The following is an 18,923-nucleotide window of genomic DNA, read 5'->3' as shown; positions in this document are numbered from 1 at the left end:
CGGCGGGCTGCCGCTCGTCAACGTCGCGCGTACGCTCGGATTCACGCCAATCATTGCCCATCGGCGGTTGATTGTCGAAACGCGAAATTTCATCGGCCCCTTTCGCCACGTCCGCCCCCCGTCGGCAGGTGTACCCGCCGCGCTCTCGTCCGGGTTTCAAACCTGCGCGCGTGTCCGAACGCTGATCCGCGAGAAATCCGCGAACGGATATTAGCGGCGATCGTTTCCTCCACATCCGGTCCCGCGCGCTTAATCGCGTCACGTTCCCATCCTCTCCCCCGGGCTTTCGCAGGCTCGTGCCGATGCATGCATCGGACGATCTCGCGACGTTAAACTACACTGGCGAGGAGCTATAATGATATCGCCCTGCCACGGGGCGTTGTCGACCTGACGAACACGTAGTTGTCCGAAGCAGCTACCATCGACCGGGTAAACTACCGAGCAAAAATTTATGCACGCGTGACGCCTGAGTTACGTACGAATTTCCGATAATGGGACGCGGCAAAGCGGCACGTGTAGCGTGCATCGGCACCCTAATTTTGTAATAGCCGTATATTCCCAATTCGGTATCTCCTAATCTTCTCGTATACATTAATTTGCTCTACGGGAGACCGATTGTCCATACAGCACCAAAGCTTTCAGAAACATTGTGTAAGGTGCAATTAATAAAGTGTGCATGTTTTAATCTCGGCGGTATGTGGTCGCGTGAAAGCGGGCCCAATAGTCGATGGTAAAGGAGCGCGAAAGGGCGCGACGGTATCGGCGAAAAGAAGAGAGTTCGGTAATGGCGAGCGTAGAGAGAGCATCGTAGAGCGTTCGGAGAGTGTGAGTCCCGTTTGTCGAAGCGTGCGATAAGTACAGGGTCGTGATTGACTGTCTTCGTTGTGAGTGCGGTCGCGCCTAATACAGGGTGCATACGTTTGTTACGTCTACGAGGAAATAAACAGTCTTTATCATATTCCCTTTGCGCTTGTTCCTCCCCGCTCAACGGGCATTCTTCCGGGCATCTTCTGACAGCCATCCTGTCTATCCTATCAAATATCCTGGTCAACATATCCCGTTCAAGTGAGGGATTTATGAGATAGGTCATTTCACATCAGGCCGTATCTGACAATTGCAACATTGCAACAATGTTTTCTGAAAGCTTTGGTGCTGTAATAGCCTCACCCAGCCAATACTCTCTAAGAGTCGATCAGCGGATTATCACTGAAAACGGTGAATAATCACTGATTTACAGTTATAAGTATACCACTGCAAAGTGGCACGTGTATAGCGCGCATCGATACGCTAATTTCGTAATAGCCGTATATGCCATTCAGTGTCTTCTAATCTTCTCGTACACATTAATTTGCTCTTCAGGAGATTAACTAGCCTGACCCAGTCAATAAGAGTCAATTAGTGGATTATCACCGAAAACGGTGAATAGTCGCTGATTTCAGTAGTAGAGGAAAGTTCTCTATTATGAGATAGCGGGTTTTCAACATGAAAATCTAATCACAAGTCTTTATTCGCGACTATTACTACACGGTCTAATGAATTTTCCATTAAACAGATTTCACTCCAAGGGCAATACATTCATGATGAAATCAATAGATGATGCCTGTTAATTTAGTAAAAACCAATGGAACAGAAAGAAAAGGGAAGGCGGGTGAGAGCCGCCGCAGATGCGGAATATAAAAGTTTAATGTATAATAACAGTTTACAATGGTCATGAACGTTATTGTACGTTAAACTTTTATATTCCGCATCTAACACCCTGCGTCGGCTCCCACCGCCTTCCCTTTTCTTTCTATTTGATTCGTTTTATTATCACAGCCCTCAGACTATATTCGTTCTGTATTAAGCCAACGGCACACGGTACAATTTTTCCTCTCTCACTTAATCTCTCACTTAAAATTTTCGCCAGGGTCGAGTTACGAGTTACAGCGTGTCGCCGAGAGTTGAGAGTCACAGCGTGTCGTCGCGAATTGCGAATAGAGTCGCGAGTATCGCTGCGCGTCATTGCGTGTCGAGAAGACTGCCGAAACCCACCAGCCCGTGAAGAATTTGGAATAGAGTCACTTGTTATCGTCTCAATTGAGATGTCTGTGAGCTGTGAGAGACATGATTCTGTAGGACAGAGCCCACATTTATAACCGCAAATCAGTGACTATTCGCTGTATTCAGCGATAGTTGAATAATTATCTGTTAAAGAGTACCTTTCGTGTCCCCACTAATATTCCAATCAGCGGTGAATCAGTTTCACGCTTCGTCAGGAACCCCTCGGCGAGACTTAACAAGTCTAAGAGCTCTCGAGTGCCTGACAGTATCTATTCTCGTTGTTTACGTGTAGTCTTGTACGTTATATGAGAGCGATGTAAGAACTGTGCGAGGAACACACGGTTATGATCCATATTTATAGCCGGGCTTGAACACATATTTATAAAAGTCTCCTAGATTTATGGGAACAGCTATTTCCAACGGATACGCCGTGACCCCTCCGCGAAATCTGTTGTATTAGAGCAGCCTGAGATCGGATGTTGTTGGTGAAAAGTTGAGAATATTCCGCGGCGGAGAAGTGCAGCCCCGCTTAATATAAACGTCGCGTATTGCAGAATATAATTCTCCTCGTTTTCTCAAAGCCAGTCGCCACTTTTCTGTATTCCGGAGTCCTCGCGACGAGATTTTGCGCCCTTCAAGCGTGATTGCGTTACGCTTTCTTCGACGCGCTCTCGCGACGGAGCGCCGCGGCGACATCGGGTCCCGTCATTATAGCGACGGGATTTTCCGATATAAAAAGACCGATGTGCATTATATTCCGTTTAGAGAGGCGGGGCGTCGGGACGAAACCTGAGGAACGCGGCGCCGTAGACAATAACGTTACCGAAACCGCGCTGGCACTTTTACAAACGCAAACCGCCCGAGTGCGCGAGGCACGTAATGCGGCAGATTTTGTCGACGGGGCAATCTCTTTGCAAGTCGTTGATACCATTATCTTCGGAGAGAATTGCGTTCCGTATCGCGCAATTAAATACGATATCGCGCTCGCGATACGGTATTTCGCACCGCGCCGCGCGCATTTATTCACGCGGCAAAAGCCGTGCATACTGATGCCCCGTTTCTGCAGCCAGGTTTTTGCGACTGAATATCAGCGTAATTTAAGAGGACGCGAAACGCAATTAGCGCGACGCGTGAGTGTCTTATCTGGCGGATACTAATTCCAGGAAGCAAGGGCCTTCGTGCGGCGCGATAACGTCCGTCCGCGAGGCATCGCTCATACCCTCGAGGCTCGCCGCGCGATTTTAAAAGCTTGTTACGAGATGCTGAATGCCGTGGCGCGCTCCTATTTATTTAACGCGCCATTGACGCCGCTGAACATCATGTAACGGTGAATAAAGCCTATCCACGATCGATATAGTCCGCCGCGCGTATGAAGCCACTCCGTTATTTTTTCTGACACTCGTAAAAAATCGATAGCTGCCGTTAAACGCTGAAAAAAAAACAGTTCGCCGCCGTAGCCGGTTGTGATTTGCTAAAAATATTTTACTGCGTTAACTGTAAATCTCTAAACCACGGTTTGTTGTCGCACCTAATGCAATAGGCGCAGCAGCAAAGTGTTAGCTATCGCAGCTAAATAGAGGAAAATCTCCTATTACGAGACAGGCTCCTAATATGAGACAGCAGGGTTTCCAAATTAATAGACGTCATCTGTTGGTCCCATCGTGAATTTATTGCCCTTGGAGTGAAATGCGTTTAGTGGAAAAATCATTGTTAGATCGTGCAGTCGTCGCGAAAAAAGATTTGCGATTGAAATTGGATGCTGAAAATCGGCTGTCTCATATTAGAGGCCTGTCTCACAATGGGAGACTCTCCTCTATTAGCTGTCCATATTTTACGACTAAAATTTAGTTGCCCCGTGCAGCTTTCAGCTACGGCAGCTGCATTTTCTTTCCGTGCGGCAGCGTCACCGACAATGAGAGCGAGTTGATTTTAATTTGGGGACACCGAGCGTCACCGATACGACTTTTTTTTTGTTTTAATTACTAGCGCGGACAATTGAGAGTTGGCGATTTATAGAGGCGTGATGTAGCCCGGTGACTGTTGAACGTTATTCGCGCCCCATTCCTCTCCCCCCAAACCGAATTCGTTATTAGATACTTGTGACGCATGCGCCCGAGTGCCGATCGTAAATTGCGTAATTACCGGCTCGCGCGCGCGATCGCGTTGCGCTCTCTCAAAATTCGCGCCCCGTCGCGCTCCGTCAATTTTCATTAAACGGTGCCGGGGCGCGCATCGCGATTCTCCCGATCGCGTGATTTTCAGCAGCCCCGGGTTTCGCGTGCACGCGCGCGGACATTGGAGCTTATCGTATTTATTCGCGCTAATCAAAGGTCACATTATGCGATAGAGCGACAGGATGTTGTGTAACTGCGCTCGTGGATAATAATGCAAACGCGCATTAATGCAACAGCCTCTCCCTCCCCCCCCCTCGTAGTTGAAAGCTACGAAGTGTGTATAAAACAAGCCGTCAGGCTTGTCCGTTACCGCGGAAATTACTGTCCGAGGAATTAAAATTCCAACGGTGCATTTTCCTAATAGTAATTTGCCGCCACTCCGAATTGTAGGGCGGAGTTTGCGGTGTTGATAGCCGCGCGCGAAGGTGCATTAGAAAGTTCTCAACATGTTAATGCGGCATTAACAGTCCTCGGCTTCGCCCCGAAACGTGCGGCGTTTCTTAACCGCGCGAACATCTTCGCCTGCAAAATTGCACAAGGTACGCCGCTCGCGTGCAATCAACGGAGACGAGATAAAATTTGCGAGATCGGGGAAACGGACCGCGCCGGGAATTCGATCCCAATTTAATCTCGCGTATTAATTTTTCCCCCCCTCTCGCATCTTCGTTCCCCGGGAGATAAAACCGGAGCCGGTGTCTGAAACTTTCGTTTCCGCGTAATACGCGGGTTGAAAAATTCATCCGGCTCGCGGGAGCGGTGGTTTTTGCGCGCTCCAACTTCTTAACTTAATGAGGCGATCGAATTTTCCATAGATTTCCGACGGACGAGCAAATTATCGTAATGGCGGTTACTTGGCTTACGAAGCGGTCGCCGAAAAAAATAATGAAGACAAACGAGCACTTTTTTTTTACTGCCCCGGACGACCGCTATTTCTCGCTCTTCGCGAGAATGTGCCCCGTCGAGAGGTCGCGTAGTAAAAGGTTTGCGCGTCGCGATATATCAGACGGACATTTATTGCGAGTTCTTACACTTTCGCCACCGCGCACTGAAAAAAAATACAATGTTCGCCACCGTAGCCAATCGTGATTAGCTAAAGTATACTTTTTGCTGCATTGAGTATAAACTTCTGAAGCACGGCAAACGGTTCGCTGTCGCACCTAACGCAATAGGCACAGTGGCAAGGTATCGGCTGTCACAACTAAATATTAGCTGTCCGTATTTTGACAACCGGGGGTCAATTTTGCATCCTACAATGTGGTGAAAATGCCAAAAGTGAGCGACTCTGTCCCTTTCTAAGGGGACAGTTAGCAAGAGACAAGGGCTCTTAGCACTTTCGCGGTGTAATATACAGAATTGTTCCCCTGAAATTTAGTTACCGCACGGGGGAGAAAGAAAACGAAGTTGCCTGAATTAAACGTCACGGGCTGCCACAAGCGTGAAATTTATGCGTTTATATAATTTTAATTTTAAGCATTGAAATAAATATTCAGATCATCGAGACGACCGTCTGATGTTTTCCGCCCATTAATATCGATGACGCTTCAACGATTCTGTTTCAATTACACTGATCCCGTTGATACAACGTCAAGTTCTTTTCCCCGTGCACATACAGTTTTCGGCCACGACGGCTACATTTTTTCCCCCCGTGGGGGGTGTACCGGCGCGAAACTTGTCACTGTTAAAGCCCGCGCCCGTTCTTACTGTATACACCATTAGACGCAGCCCCTCGTGTCGATGGGCACTCTCCGCGGAATGATAAAGGCACCCCCCGGTTTCCCAAAACTAAGTACTCCCCGTCGGCGTCGTCGCTAATGGACGCTAACTTAAGACGACGGCGGGGGGGGGGGGAGGAGGACGAGGGAGCGAGGTTTTCCAGCGCGCTGCGGTTGATCTCGGTTACCGTTCTCCACTTTGCACTTCCTCCTTTACCCCTCCTCTCGCTTCCCCCCCCCCCTCCCTCTCCCTCTAACTCTCTCGAATCGAAAGCGCGTCCTCGACTTCGCCGCAAGTTGTGCGCGCACTTGAAAATAATTGAAAACTCACCGGGAATTAAAACCGGGACGAGGGGCGGGTTTGGAGAACGTCGGTCCTCGGGGAAAAGTATCCCTCGCGCGCGTTCGCGACGTTGTGCGCGCGCGAGTAGCGCCGGGTTAGTGCGCGGTAGTGCGCGTGCGGAAATTATAAGGGTTGGACGGTCGCAACGGGCCGCGCGCCTCCACGATACTGGCCGGCCGTCTCGCGGCACTCGCCTCGCGACGCCGGCGGCCCAGAGCGCGTACTCCAGACGCCGACCTATCGCGGCCCGGCGACCGAACCCGGGGGTCCACCGCCGACGGTTTTCCGCGCCTCGCCGTCGAGAGAGAGAGCTCTCTCTCTCTCTCTCTCTCTCTCTCCCCCTCGTCGGCGCCGGAAGCGGTGCCGAGGAACTACCCTCGCTCGCGCGGGACGAGCGCACCCTCGCCGCGAAAAAGGAAGAGACGGCGAGAAAGGAGCCTGCCGCCGGGGACGATCTCGCGTCTCGGGACCGTCGAGCGCTGGGACGAGTGAAACGCGCAAAATTGTACGCGCGCGCGTGGGTACACGGGATTTTATGGGATTTAGAGAGACCTCCGTTTCGCTCTCCCGATCGAAACGCTGCTATCTTGCGAGATGCGCGACATAAATCCATATCGCGCCCGATCGATTTATCGACATCCGCGTGTCATTGTATTTTTTCGGGAAGATATTTCCAATTTAGCACTTTAGGCGGTATCGGCTGAAACATGTCCGCCACCGTTGACGGAGGTGACCCGCGGCACTGTGCTGAATCGTCAAACTGCATATTTAAATATTCGAAAATTACCAATTTTATACGGAGAAATTACATTTGCCCAGAAAAATCATATTTGCTTATCGTTTTTACTACCTATTAATATTTCGACCGTGTACGTGTGTTTGTTTAATCTTCACTTAACGTTTTAAAAACCGTGTACCAGTTTACATTTCGCTCGCTCCAAAAGGCAGTTGAGAATATAAATGACTACTTTTGACGGCTATAAATATACCGACTTAGAACGCTCATGCAAATGAAATGGTTATCGACGTCTTCGATCTTTCTTCTTTTTTTTTCGGTCGGCGCGTTCGCAATCGAAGACGATAAATTGCTAATTCAACGGCGAAAGTGTTAATCTTTAAAGTACAACGGCCGTTCTTTATGCAATGCCGATTCTGCAACGAGTTGTGTTCGATTGCTCACGACAATCCCATTTATATGCATTAAAACGTACCTATGTGACTTTTCTCCTGCCGCCCGCCACTCAATTTTACGTCGGAATTCAATCTCGAGTTTGCCGATTGAACGTGTGCGTTTTATTCGCTTTCCAACCCCTGTGGGATATATCAATCTCTCAGTCAATAATTTTTATCTATCAAAGAGTTATTTTGTATCTGTCTGTGAGCAATGAAAGCCATTCGTGCGTTGTACCCCGAGATAAATATGATATTTCTTAACGTCCCTATCGCAGCAGAATAATGGCGTCCAGTTTATCATTCGAATACTTCGCTATTCAACATATTCACGAAACTTTTCCGTCCAATCGAAGTTGCGTGGGAGATTTATCAAAGTCACGGTCCGTATGTCCTTTCTTTTTTAAATTACTGAGAAAAATGTCCGATTAAATACAATCGGATAATCCAACTGCATGACAACAAACGGATATACCCGATGAAAAATGCGACCGGTTTTTCAATCAGATTTCACCGGACGTACCCATAATTTAATCGGGAAGCGTAATCGGAAAGATTATTAGCCGTCGAAAACGCTATTTAATCGATTTATCCGACGAAAATTTTTCTCAGCGCAACGTTTCGAGATGCTTGACAAATTGGCATTCGGAAAACCGACGTGCTATCAACGTTGTAAGGTCGGTAGGTCGAGTTTTCCAAAAAATTGACCCGCCAGTACGGGCGGTGACACGCGAAATATTGTCTTCAGCGCTCACGTGATTGGAAAACAATTGCCGGCCGTAACTCGATACAACGGCGCGGTGGAAAGACGTGCGTTTCTGATTCATTGTATGAGAAAAACGCGAAAGCTTTTTCCACTCCTCGCGGAGGGAGGAGAAAATGACATTCGTGTATTTTAACACCACGTGCGGACGAGGACGGGGGGGAGGGGGAGCGCGTTAACTGCGAAATGGATTTAGAATGGACGGCCTTTGAAATTGACGTTAGCCGGTGCATAAGGACCACCCTGCACGCCGGCTGAAATTCGGTTGCAATAACATTCGACGGTGAACTCCCGGACGGAATAAAAACTGTGTCGCATGTGAACCGGACGGTAATTACGCGCGACACATGCGTTTCATAACGATTCATTGTTCTACGAAATAGCATGGCTTTTAATGGCTCTGCAATTCCGGCGGAACGCACTCGTATAATGGGATATAGGTGTGGACGGGAATTATGTATACGCCGCGACCTATTTTGAGACCGGATTAGACGAGACGTGTATTTATTTGTAACGTCAAAAAAGAAAATGTTCGCCCTTCGACGGGGAATCGCCGCATTTTACGTATTAATGTATCGCGCGCGCGCACGGGTCTCGATGAAATAGATTGTAATAGAATTATGTAATACAATTGATTTCATTTCCGTCGAATTTCGCATCGCCGCCGTACCACACCGTGGCGGAGCGTACGTTTTTATTGATCCATTATCTAATAGAAACAATAGAGCCGGCAATGTGGCTTCTCATCGCGTTGCTATAGGCGCAATTTTAGAGTCGCCGGACATGTAACATTAGCTGAGGTTCTCCAAATTGCGTTTTTGCGCCCGCCGAAGGTACAGCGCGACGGTAGGATTTAATGCCTCGTATTTGCGTGCTCTCCGTGCGCGGGGCGTGCGACTGTAACGGTTTCTGAAAATTTTAAAAAGCTCTGTCTACCGTCGTTTGATTCTATCATATTCAACAGATGACATTTTAATTCATCGCATATTCACAAGTGATGGAATAAGTTTTCCTAATAACGAAAAAGCAATTTGCCCCGATGAAAACGTGAAATGTTCTCCCCAAGCGCCCACACTATTTAGGTCAATAAAAATACTCTAGAATATTAATATAAACTGAAAAGGAAATGAGAGAGAGGGGGGAGAGAGAGAGGGGGGAGGGAGGGAGGGAGAGGGAGAGGCGTATTAAAAATATCACATTCAATGTAGATTATTTAAAGTGCAGATAAAAAGTGACAAAACAAGAATGTGGAAATAAAACAAATATTCATATTTGTCTCTCGTCATTCCCTCTTCTCTTTCCTGATACTATTTCACGTATTTCGCTTCTTCATGTCATACGCAACGCTGTAAATATGTATCTGTGGTCTCTCTCTCTCTCTCTCTCTCCCCCTTTTTTGTTTCGAAACGTGTAACTTAAATGACAGGTCACATGTGTGACGAGATGGATCGTGGTGTCGCGTATTTGCGGAATTTTTTTCGCGCGTCAACCGTACCCTCTAATTACACGGATAATCGAATTGGCGAAAAAAAGTACGGCCGGGATTATACCGGACGACGTATGGCGGGGCCCGATGATTGGAATATTTTCAATTACTTATGCACACAGCACTTTCAATTGTCACTTTGACCGAATGAACGTTCAGCCAATTACAGCGCAGACGCAATATTGAAATGACACGATCGCTGGCACACGCGTTAAAAAGAAAATAGAAAAACGGCGGGACGATCGGGAGTGCATAAACGGCCGCAAAAATCCCGCTATTAGTGTTACGACACGCGTAACGACGTGCCGTAACCCAGATAGCACAAGACACTCCTATGAACATTTTAAGAATATTCTTCCAGAGTATTTGAAATTTTCCATAGGTCATTCTTATATATTTTATCTTATGTTCGTGAAACGTTCGACTGGCACTACTATTAATCCTTTTGGAATGGAAATTGAATAATCGAATATAGCGTGTCGGTTATACAGGTTGTCTCATTTTAAATAATCCACGCAAATCTCCAAAAATATGAAAGAAACAGCTTTTGTTTGAAACGTTTTTCCGTATCTTTCATATTTTTGGAGATATTTGAGCGAATCATTTAAAGTGAGACACCCTGTATATGGTACGATCACAGGTTTCACTTCATTTTGCACAAGATAAGTGTATTACACAATAAACAATGTGCAATACATAAACTCGATGAATATTAAAATTACTCTGAACGAATATACCAAAGACATTCTCGACGAATATTCTAAAAACGTTCTCCTTTGTTATGAACAAACGATTTCTAATTGTAATAATCTCTATATACTTACAGAATATTAAGAATATTTGCACTCCAAAAGAATATTGATAGGACTATGTGTGCCATATGGGAAGCGTGCCGTTTTACAAAATTAATAGGTTTGTTTAATGAAATAAAGCTCTCGCGTTCGCGGCAGTCGAGTTCTTATCTGTTTGAGGAATCATCAGTTAGAATTCCGCAACGTTTACGATCGAGTTTCAGTAAGTTGGGGTGTTACCGCTGCTCCGTGAGAAATAGTAATAAACGTGCACAAACACGCGCGACTCGTTCGAAGCTAACTCTCTGTTTACCACTTGTGTCCCGCATAATTTATGCGAATCGCGATCCAATGGGGAAAACTGTGCCAAAGTCTTTCGCAAGTACGATTTAATCTCGCGTAATTGATAATATGGAGAATCATCCTGCGTAATTACGCCCTTCGTCGTCCATCCTCTCGGCCCCGCGTAATTTAATCTTTCATCGTCGCTTGCGTTGTCGCTCTTTTAATTATGTCCCTTTTCATGGAGAAGAAGCGGGGCTAAATTTGCATTATGTAGCTTCAACTAATAATTATGAAAAGGACTCTCTAAAGCGGTGGCGGCAATAAACGACGTAACAATTGCCGACCAGCTCCGAGCCGAACAATGCTCTTCAAGTCTATACGATCGGATCTCGTGAGCAACTCGAAAACATCAATCGCGCTCCGCACGCCGGTATCTCCTGATTAATTAGGAAGTGCGAAAAAGCTTCCGTACGCTTTTACCCAATTCCCGACGCCCGAGCGCCGTGCAAAATTGCGGAATTGAACAAGAGGGGGCGAAATAACAATGCCTGGGTAAGTTCGTTCAAAAATACACGAGGAGCAGGTCGAAAAGTTTTCCGCGAGATTCTCTCTCGCGTCGCACTCATTTTAATTGAATCAATTACACGCTCCATTATTTGAGGCGTCCGTGAATCGCCGTCCGTTCCCCCGATTCTTTGGATCCGACGCACCGGGAAAAATACTTTATCACCGTCCGCGTGGTGTGACGTACGAGCCTTCCGCGCAATACGCTTTTTCTTCCCTTGTTTCCGCCCGGACAGGGTTACACACAGATATCCGCATTATTCCGGATTGTGCCGACGCCAGAGAGGCGATGTTAACCGCGCTCAACTTCGCTAAGGGAGAGCCGTTACTTCGGGATGAAACAGAGCTCGCGAAGATTGCGTATTTGTCACTCATGTAATATAAGTGGTGTGAAAAATATTACCTAGCGAAGGAAGGGACGCGGGGACACGCGTATACATGTGTGAGGTAATAACTTGATTTGCAATTTATCATTCTAATACTGTTGCGTGGATAAATAAAAACGGAGGCTACTAAATAACACGCTCTTGTTACGCCAAGTCTTTGTCACACGCGTCGTAGCTCCTTTCGCAAATATTTAAATTCGAGCACGTTCTACATTCATTATCATTTATGAGCGTGTCCTGTAATTTATTTTCGAATTAACGCGAGAATAATTTCTACGTGTGCCGCTGCACACTCGGCGCTGTGCTTGCCGATGCTGAAAATGATCAGATTTTATTTTACCTGAAAAAAGCAATAACGAGAGAGAGTGAGAGAGAGAGAAGCCGGTATAAACGATATCCACGGCGAGATCACACGTCGGCATTTGGCCTCATAACTACTTTCACGCATACGATAAAATATTTCTCATACCAAGGCATATTGATGTCGCCCAAGTATGTTCTCAATAGAGGAAACCGGCGCGGCGTCCCGCTTATTCGAGTTTTGCCGACAAATATATAGCGAATTTATAATTCAGAAACGACACTGAAATTAAATCTTCCGCGATATATCGAGTCGTCACTAGAAAACACGTATCTTCCTATTAAACTTTCACAACGACCGTCCCGCCGCTTATTTCTGTTAGCGTTCTCCGGGGTCCTTTTCATAATTTTTTCTCCAACTAAAATAGATTGGTAAAACACACGAAGAAGAATTCGTGTTAGGGAGAAAGACGAAAATCTAGCAAGCTGTCTTACAACTAGAGTTGTAAGATCTAAGTCTTACAACCAAGTTGTCAGATTTGTGATAAAGTTCTAAACTGTACGCACTACATGCTTAACAGATTCCTTAAAGGAGAATAGAAACGATTTAATTATGTTTTATTTCCTTCCTCCTCCCTCTCTATTCTTCCAACGTAATTACGTGTGGTCATTAAACCGCCGCAATTTTCTTAATGCAATCTAAAGAAGTAGATCGAAAGAAAGGCAGTCTGAATAGGAAAGTAGATCAAGAGAGAGTCGTGAAAGAGCTGCTTTAACGTATTTATTGGAGGGATTTAGCGGAAGTGAGTCTTAAGAATTGCGCGAAAGAAATTTTATCGGAATGAAATAGCTTAGCGTTAATGCTTCGAGAACATGGACCAATGTACAGAAAAAAATATTTTAGGATGAACTAAGAGAGAGAGGGGGAATATACATCGCGTTAATCTAAATATACCAATATCATTAATCCACTGTATTAGTAAAATAATAACTTGAAATTTTTATTATCATCTTATTTACATTAAAATTTCAATTAAAAATATAATATATATACGTATATATAAAATGCATAATTTTATGGCACAGTTACGAAAATTTCTATCAGTCTATTCTTTTCCTGTGAAATCTTGTTAATTTTTATCGATCATACGTACGTCTTTTCCTGCGTAAATTAGAAAATGTATAATCAGTCTTTAATTTATATACAAAACAAAATTATATTTTCTTTTTAGTAATTGATATTGCTATTTGAATTACTAAGTTTTAATACACTGCTAAAAAAAAGAAATACGGCATAGAAAAATTTTCTGCAAAAATTGGTCTACTTTCACTGACGGTAACTCCGCGAAAAATCATCGTAAAATTATGTTCTTTTTTTTTAATTAAAGCTTGAAATCTCTACTTTAAGATACTATAGTTCGATTTTAGGTGTGAGGCATCCCTACCACTGTAACACCTTAAATGTGACGGCATGCTTGTTATATTGAAAATTACAAAGTTTGACAGTGTGCATGGACTTGATACATTTTTTTCGGGGATATCAATCATAGTTCGATGATTTTTCGCGGAATTACAGAAGTTGACCAATTTTTGCATAAAATTTTTCTATGCCATATTTCTTTTGAGCAGTGTATATTCTACAATGCACATATAATTGTATTTTAATAGAAATATTTGCGCATAACATATATTAATGTATATATTTGTTTCACGCGCTTTCATACCAATATTCGCATATCTCAATAAAAAAAATTAATTGTAAAAAATATACAATATGTTTGAGCGTTTCATGTTCAGTCGCATAGAAAATGTATGCATTTTATATGTAGCTGTAATAATATATCAAAATTGCATTTGACATTACGCAAGGTATGGGATTATTTCTGCGTTTCATTTCCTGCAGTATAGTACATGGAATCCAAAAAGCATTTTGTAAAGTCACCGACCACACTTCGGTCCGGGATGCTTTGACTCATTCCGTACATTGCGAGCTGAAAAGTGTTACATTGGTGTTGTAAAATCTACTTCTAAATTTTTATTTTGCTGTTTTTACCTTTCCTTCTACCGGACTACTTCGGGTTTCCATAATCATTTCCAGTTCCGTATCAACATCCTCTAAAAATTGATCGGCAACTCCTGGCTCGGTATGCACATGTGTAATACATATGTGTATGCCGCAAGGGAATTGCAGCGTATTCAAGTTCCATCCCTTGTCGCTGAGAGCTTCGGATAGTCTATAGATGTGAAAATCATTGGAGCCGATTGCAATGACAGACGTGGCTGGTGTGCCAAACACAAAAATTCCATTCATTTGTCTCAACCTACAATTAAATTTTTTTTCAAATCAATATATATATATATCATTGATATTTTTCATCCATGATATAAATATATCTTTGATTACATACTTTCGTTCGACATATCTCGTAATTTCAATGATCTTTTTAGTTGATTTTACATATTCGTCACGCCCGTAATACATCAATGTGGCCCAGCAAGTGGCTATAATGCCACCAGCTCGAGATCCATTGATAGTTGGAGAACCGTATATGCCACCAGGCCAGTCTGTAGTAATCGTATATTGATGATGTCGATATTTTTTGTTTCGATAAAGGATTAGCGAAGATCCTTTCGGAGCATAACCGTACTGAAAAAGAATTATATGGTCTACACGTGCTTCGAGCAGCATGTACGATCTTACATATTCGTACAGATGGATACCTTATGCGTGTCAGCTGATATGCTCGTCACACCTGGAAGCCTGAAGTCAAAAGGTGGTAAGGCGTAACCAGCTTCAGACATAAAACAGGCTAGAAAGCCGCCTAGGCACGCATCTACATGAACGGGTATATCGTATTTTACGCCTAATTCGGATATCGCTTCGATATTATCCATCGTCCCGTAGGGGAAATTCGGCGCAGATCCTACTAACTAGAAATCAACAATATTAAATTCGGACAAGTTTAGAACGAACTTGCCAACAGTGGCTCTGCACGGCGTCTTACCATTATTGTATTTTTTGTAATTGACTTCCGCATAGCTTTTACGCAAACTGTAAAGCTCTGCGGATTGACGGGTACGGAACGTATCTTTATGTTCAAATATTGCGCGGCTTTGTCAAACGCCGCATGAGCGGTAACTGGTAACACTATCTCTGGTTTCCTGATGCCCTTAGCTTCACGGGCATAATCCCTGTATGCTTTACACGCTAACAAAATTGACTCCGTACCACCCGTAGTCATCTAAAATTATTTAAAGAATTTAACATGTCGCATCTTGTACTATTCTTTAAAGCAAAATCGCAAGACTCGTAACTTGTTTGCGTGACTCTCGTAAGAGCTGACTTATCAGTAATCTGCAATTCTATGCCATATAGAATTTACAAGTGAACATACGATACGCAAATTACTCGCAAGTCCTTGTTAAATTTTACAAAAGTTAATTCTTACGAGTCCTATGAAAACAAGTTATGAGTCTCACAAATCTTACGATTTTGCAGCATAAAGTTATATAATTCTATATAGACTGTAGAAACAATGGAGAAGCTACTTGCAGTTCCACAAGATGCTTTGTCTCCATTGAACAAGTGGCAGGCTATCCTAACTACTTCTGCCTCCAATTTACAAATCCCGGGGAAAACGTCAGGATGCAACGGATTGGTGTATGATGCAATCGCATATACGTTCCCCATCAGCTGCGCAAGTTCGTTGTTAGTTCTATAAACTGCCCCTGACACACGACCCGCTTCCCAATCGTAGTCGCCTGGAAATGGTGCGAAAGAGTCAAGTTAAAGTAATGTAATTTCCAGCGGGACGCAGTCTTGGTCCAAGTTGACTAGTCTTACCCAGGTGAACAGACTGATTGATCAAATTCATTATCTTTTCATTTTTCAATCCACTTTTGGGGAGCTGCACAATAAACGAGGCTTCCTTGAGTCTGCGCACGACGTCCTTCTCGAAGTTTTCGTTAATACTGACTAGCTCTTTGTTTATCTTATCGCGTATAGAAGGGACGTAACGAGCCAGTTTGAACAGCTGTTTCTTGCCACGTTCCAAGAGACCTGTGCAACACGTAATGGTTCTGACCCTAGTCTAACTAGTAGGTTCACTCCGTCATTTGTTTGGTTTTGCGTCGATCCCCCTCTGCACATCCGCCATCATTTTGGTCAAGCCAATGAGAGAAAAGTTGCATGTGTAGCTGTGACGAGTAAGGCTAATATTACGTTTGTCGTGCGACAAATGTAATATAAGGCTAAGTGCGTACACACGCAGGTGGATTGCTGACCAAAGCAATGGCGGAATGCCACGTGTTCGGGGCCGAAAAGATTAACGGGCTGACAGAGAATGGACCTACTAGTTGAGCAGAGAACGATCCGCAAACTCTTAAGTTTGCTTAGGCCCGGTTTCATCAACATCGCTTAACCTTAAGCTCAGCTTAATTCGTTCTTTGTCCCTTTCCAACTGTTACTCTAGAACGAGACAAATATGAATTAAACTAAGATTAGAGTGGGCGGAGAAAAATTGAAGTCGTATACAATAGACTTTCAGTGAGAAGAATTGTTACACGACTTAGGCTGGCAGATGGTTTATTTGATTCCGACGTTTCGACCATACGGGTTGCGGTCCTTTTTCAAGGAATTAGATAATCTACAAGTTTCATTTGACAAGTTTAGAGGACAATTGCAGTGTAAATTTCGTCGATTACAAATGAAATTAGTTGGATTACAAGCCAGATAAATTATTCATTACTTACAAATATTACGTCATCTATATTATTCGAAAAGAGTTTTGACATCCATTTCTGGGCGTCTATCGGAGAACTGTGTTTGAAGGCACGTCCGTCCAACGTAACGACCACGGTAGGACTAGAGTTTTAAGGCTGGTCTACAATACGTGGAGTAAGCGTGGAGTAAGGAGTAAGGGAGAGCCCTAACTTCTAGCTTTTGGTGTAAGGAAGCTGAAATACGGGCATGATTTTTAAAATAATTGTAACACTGATTGATGGCATTTTGATTCACCGAGAGTAAGCTAAGAGCTGAAGTAGGAGTGAGAAATAAAATGGATTTATTTCCTTACTCCTACTCCTTACTCCAGCTTACTCCATGTATTGTAGACCAGCCTTTAGGTGGTATAGAGGAGATACCGGAGAATTTTGTAAATAAATGGTTGGACTGACTCCGAGCCAGAAGGGTAAAAATAGAATCTCCATATCCGATTTTACCGACAGAACTGCCTATATTTAGTCTGGACTCGCACCGAAAGGCAAAGTTTGTCGATAAAATCGAATATATTTAGTCCAGACTCGCAATTTCATCCGGGCATCTGGCGATCTGTCTGCTAATCTGCGCTACAATAATTATGACAAACATGCCTCGGTGGTCGAATTGGTGAGACGCCTAGAGTGTAGGGAAGCCCGAGTTCAAACCCTGGCTGAGATAATGCTTTGCGCAATAAATTTTCTGTATTATTAAACACGCCAGATACGGCCAAGCAAACGCCGACGTTGTCAATGGGTCTGTTTTTTATCGCTGCACTCGTGAACTAGTGCACACTGGTGCAATGAGTTGGAATGAGAGGTAATCTATTTGTTTCATTTTAACTTACTGCACTAGTTCAGTAGTGCAGTAATAAAGAACAGGCCTATTTACGACAAAGATAACGTCAATGAACCAACGGCAACACGGCGTAACGTTCTACGATCGACTTAATTACGGATGCACCGTCGACCGTGCAATACTCACTCTCATCTTGACAGACGAAGGTCCACAGCCACACCGTAGCGAGCGTGGCAGTGCTCGTCATAGCCGCTATCTGCCACGGTTCCTTGTTTTTGAACACATGGTTTACGAACCCCGGCACAGTGTCCACGGAGAGGTGCATACTTTTCTGCAAAACAACGTCGTCGGGCGCGCGTTAGACACGTGGACGAGAAGCCGCGTCGCCGTCGAAAACGCGTCGACGCGAAAAAAAGAGAGAAAGCGCGGCCCGAACACGTCCAAATCAGGCTGCAACTGTGCGCGAAGACCTTGGTTAAGCATCCGTGGCTAACGATCGCTTAAATCGTTTCACGCTCACCTGAGTTTTTCCGGCTGGCTGTCAGCGGCGCGGATACACCGGATACGGTAATCTGTCGCCGAACTCGGGATGACTCGGCGCTTTCCACTCGCTCTCTCGAGATAACGACGCAACTACGTGCGCTCCCGGCGAGATATCTCTGCCGGGCGTCAACACCGAGCAGACGCTACACGAGGCACTGCTGGCTCTCACGAGTATCTGCACCCTACAGTTCTACACCGCTCCGCACGCCACATCCACGCCTGCGAGAATCCAATCACGCGCTAAGTACGCCATCTCGGCAAACAATGCGGCGAGAAAAGTGGGAGGAAGAGAGAGAGAGAGAAAGGAGCGATTTTTAAATCACGACACGCGGCTGGAAGAAATATAGAGAGACCTTTGACTATATAAGTATAGTCAAAGAGGCAGGTTGTTTATGCGAAATATAGGAAAAGGTCATGGATGATGGATGCCGCGAGATATTAAAAAATTGACACCCCGCGACACGCGGCGCCGTCGAACAGCCGGAATAAATAGCCTCCGAAATAGCCGCGCGCGATGGTGCGCGCCATCACTTTCAAATGTCCGAGGCGATATCTCGTAAATAAACCTGGCGATCAAAAGTGCCCTTATCGTCGGAGATAACATAATCGGTCAAAGTGTCAGCCCGAGTCTTCCGCGGCGATTAACTTCCCGGATAGCTGACAATGAGTCGATCGAAAACGGATTTCGTCAAGTCCCGTCTATAAATTTTAGTCGACAGACAGCCACGCGAAAATTATTCTCTTATCATCCGCGTGTTAAAATTTCATTTATAATAATAACTTTTGAGTGAAGTAACATACGAATTTAATAT

The 18,923-nt window shown here is 44.7% G+C and overlaps 2 protein-coding genes across 8 annotated transcripts in view; both read right to left on the bottom strand.

Moving 5' to 3' along the window:
• LOC105564150 (tachykinin-like peptides receptor 99D) overlaps positions 1-6,437 on the bottom strand; it is a 99,635-nt gene extending 93,198 nt beyond the window's left edge. For 3 of the 4 annotated variants that reach the window (XM_012016327.1, XM_012016326.1, XM_012016324.1), the window contains exon 1: positions 6,258-6,437. The gene's annotated coding sequence lies outside the window, so the exon portion shown is untranslated. Of the gene's footprint in view, positions 1-2,198; positions 2,847-6,257 lie in introns of those variants that run through there. The other variant, XM_012016325.1, reaches the window with a different exon arrangement.
• A 6,586-nt stretch (positions 6,438-13,023) lies between these two features.
• LOC105564148 (sphingosine-1-phosphate lyase) lies at positions 13,024-18,323 on the bottom strand. Of its 4 annotated transcripts, XM_012016321.1 has the most exons (10): positions 18,089-18,323; positions 17,755-17,899; positions 15,859-16,074; positions 15,568-15,776; positions 15,020-15,256; positions 14,736-14,945; positions 14,423-14,661; positions 14,068-14,335; positions 13,879-14,005; positions 13,024-13,176 (listed from the first exon to the last, which is right to left on the bottom strand). In XM_012016321.1, the coding sequence occupies exons 2-9, from the start codon at positions 17,891-17,893 to the stop codon at positions 13,892-13,894; spliced, it is 1,632 nt and encodes a 543-aa protein (XP_011871711.1). In that variant the 5' UTR covers positions 17,894-17,899; positions 18,089-18,323; the 3' UTR covers positions 13,024-13,176; positions 13,879-13,891. The 4 variants fall into 4 exon arrangements, with proteins under 4 accessions (XP_011871711.1, XP_011871713.1, XP_011871710.1 ...); XM_012016323.1 differs by lacking the exon at positions 13,024-13,176 and having other exon boundaries at positions 13,657-14,005; positions 14,068-14,248; XM_012016320.1 differs by lacking the exon at positions 13,024-13,176 and having other exon boundaries at positions 13,657-14,005; positions 18,089-18,322.
• Between the last annotated feature and the right edge of the window lie 600 nt (positions 18,324-18,923).

Source organism: Vollenhovia emeryi, unplaced genomic scaffold (assembly GCF_000949405.1).
Source record: "Vollenhovia emeryi isolate VEMERY1.0 unplaced genomic scaffold, V.emery_V1.0 DF939168.1, whole genome shotgun sequence".
Lineage (NCBI taxonomy): Eukaryota > Metazoa > Arthropoda > Insecta > Hymenoptera > Formicidae > Vollenhovia > Vollenhovia emeryi.
The sequence above is the reverse complement of the archived record's forward strand: the minus strand, read 5'-3'. Positions and strand labels throughout refer to the sequence as shown.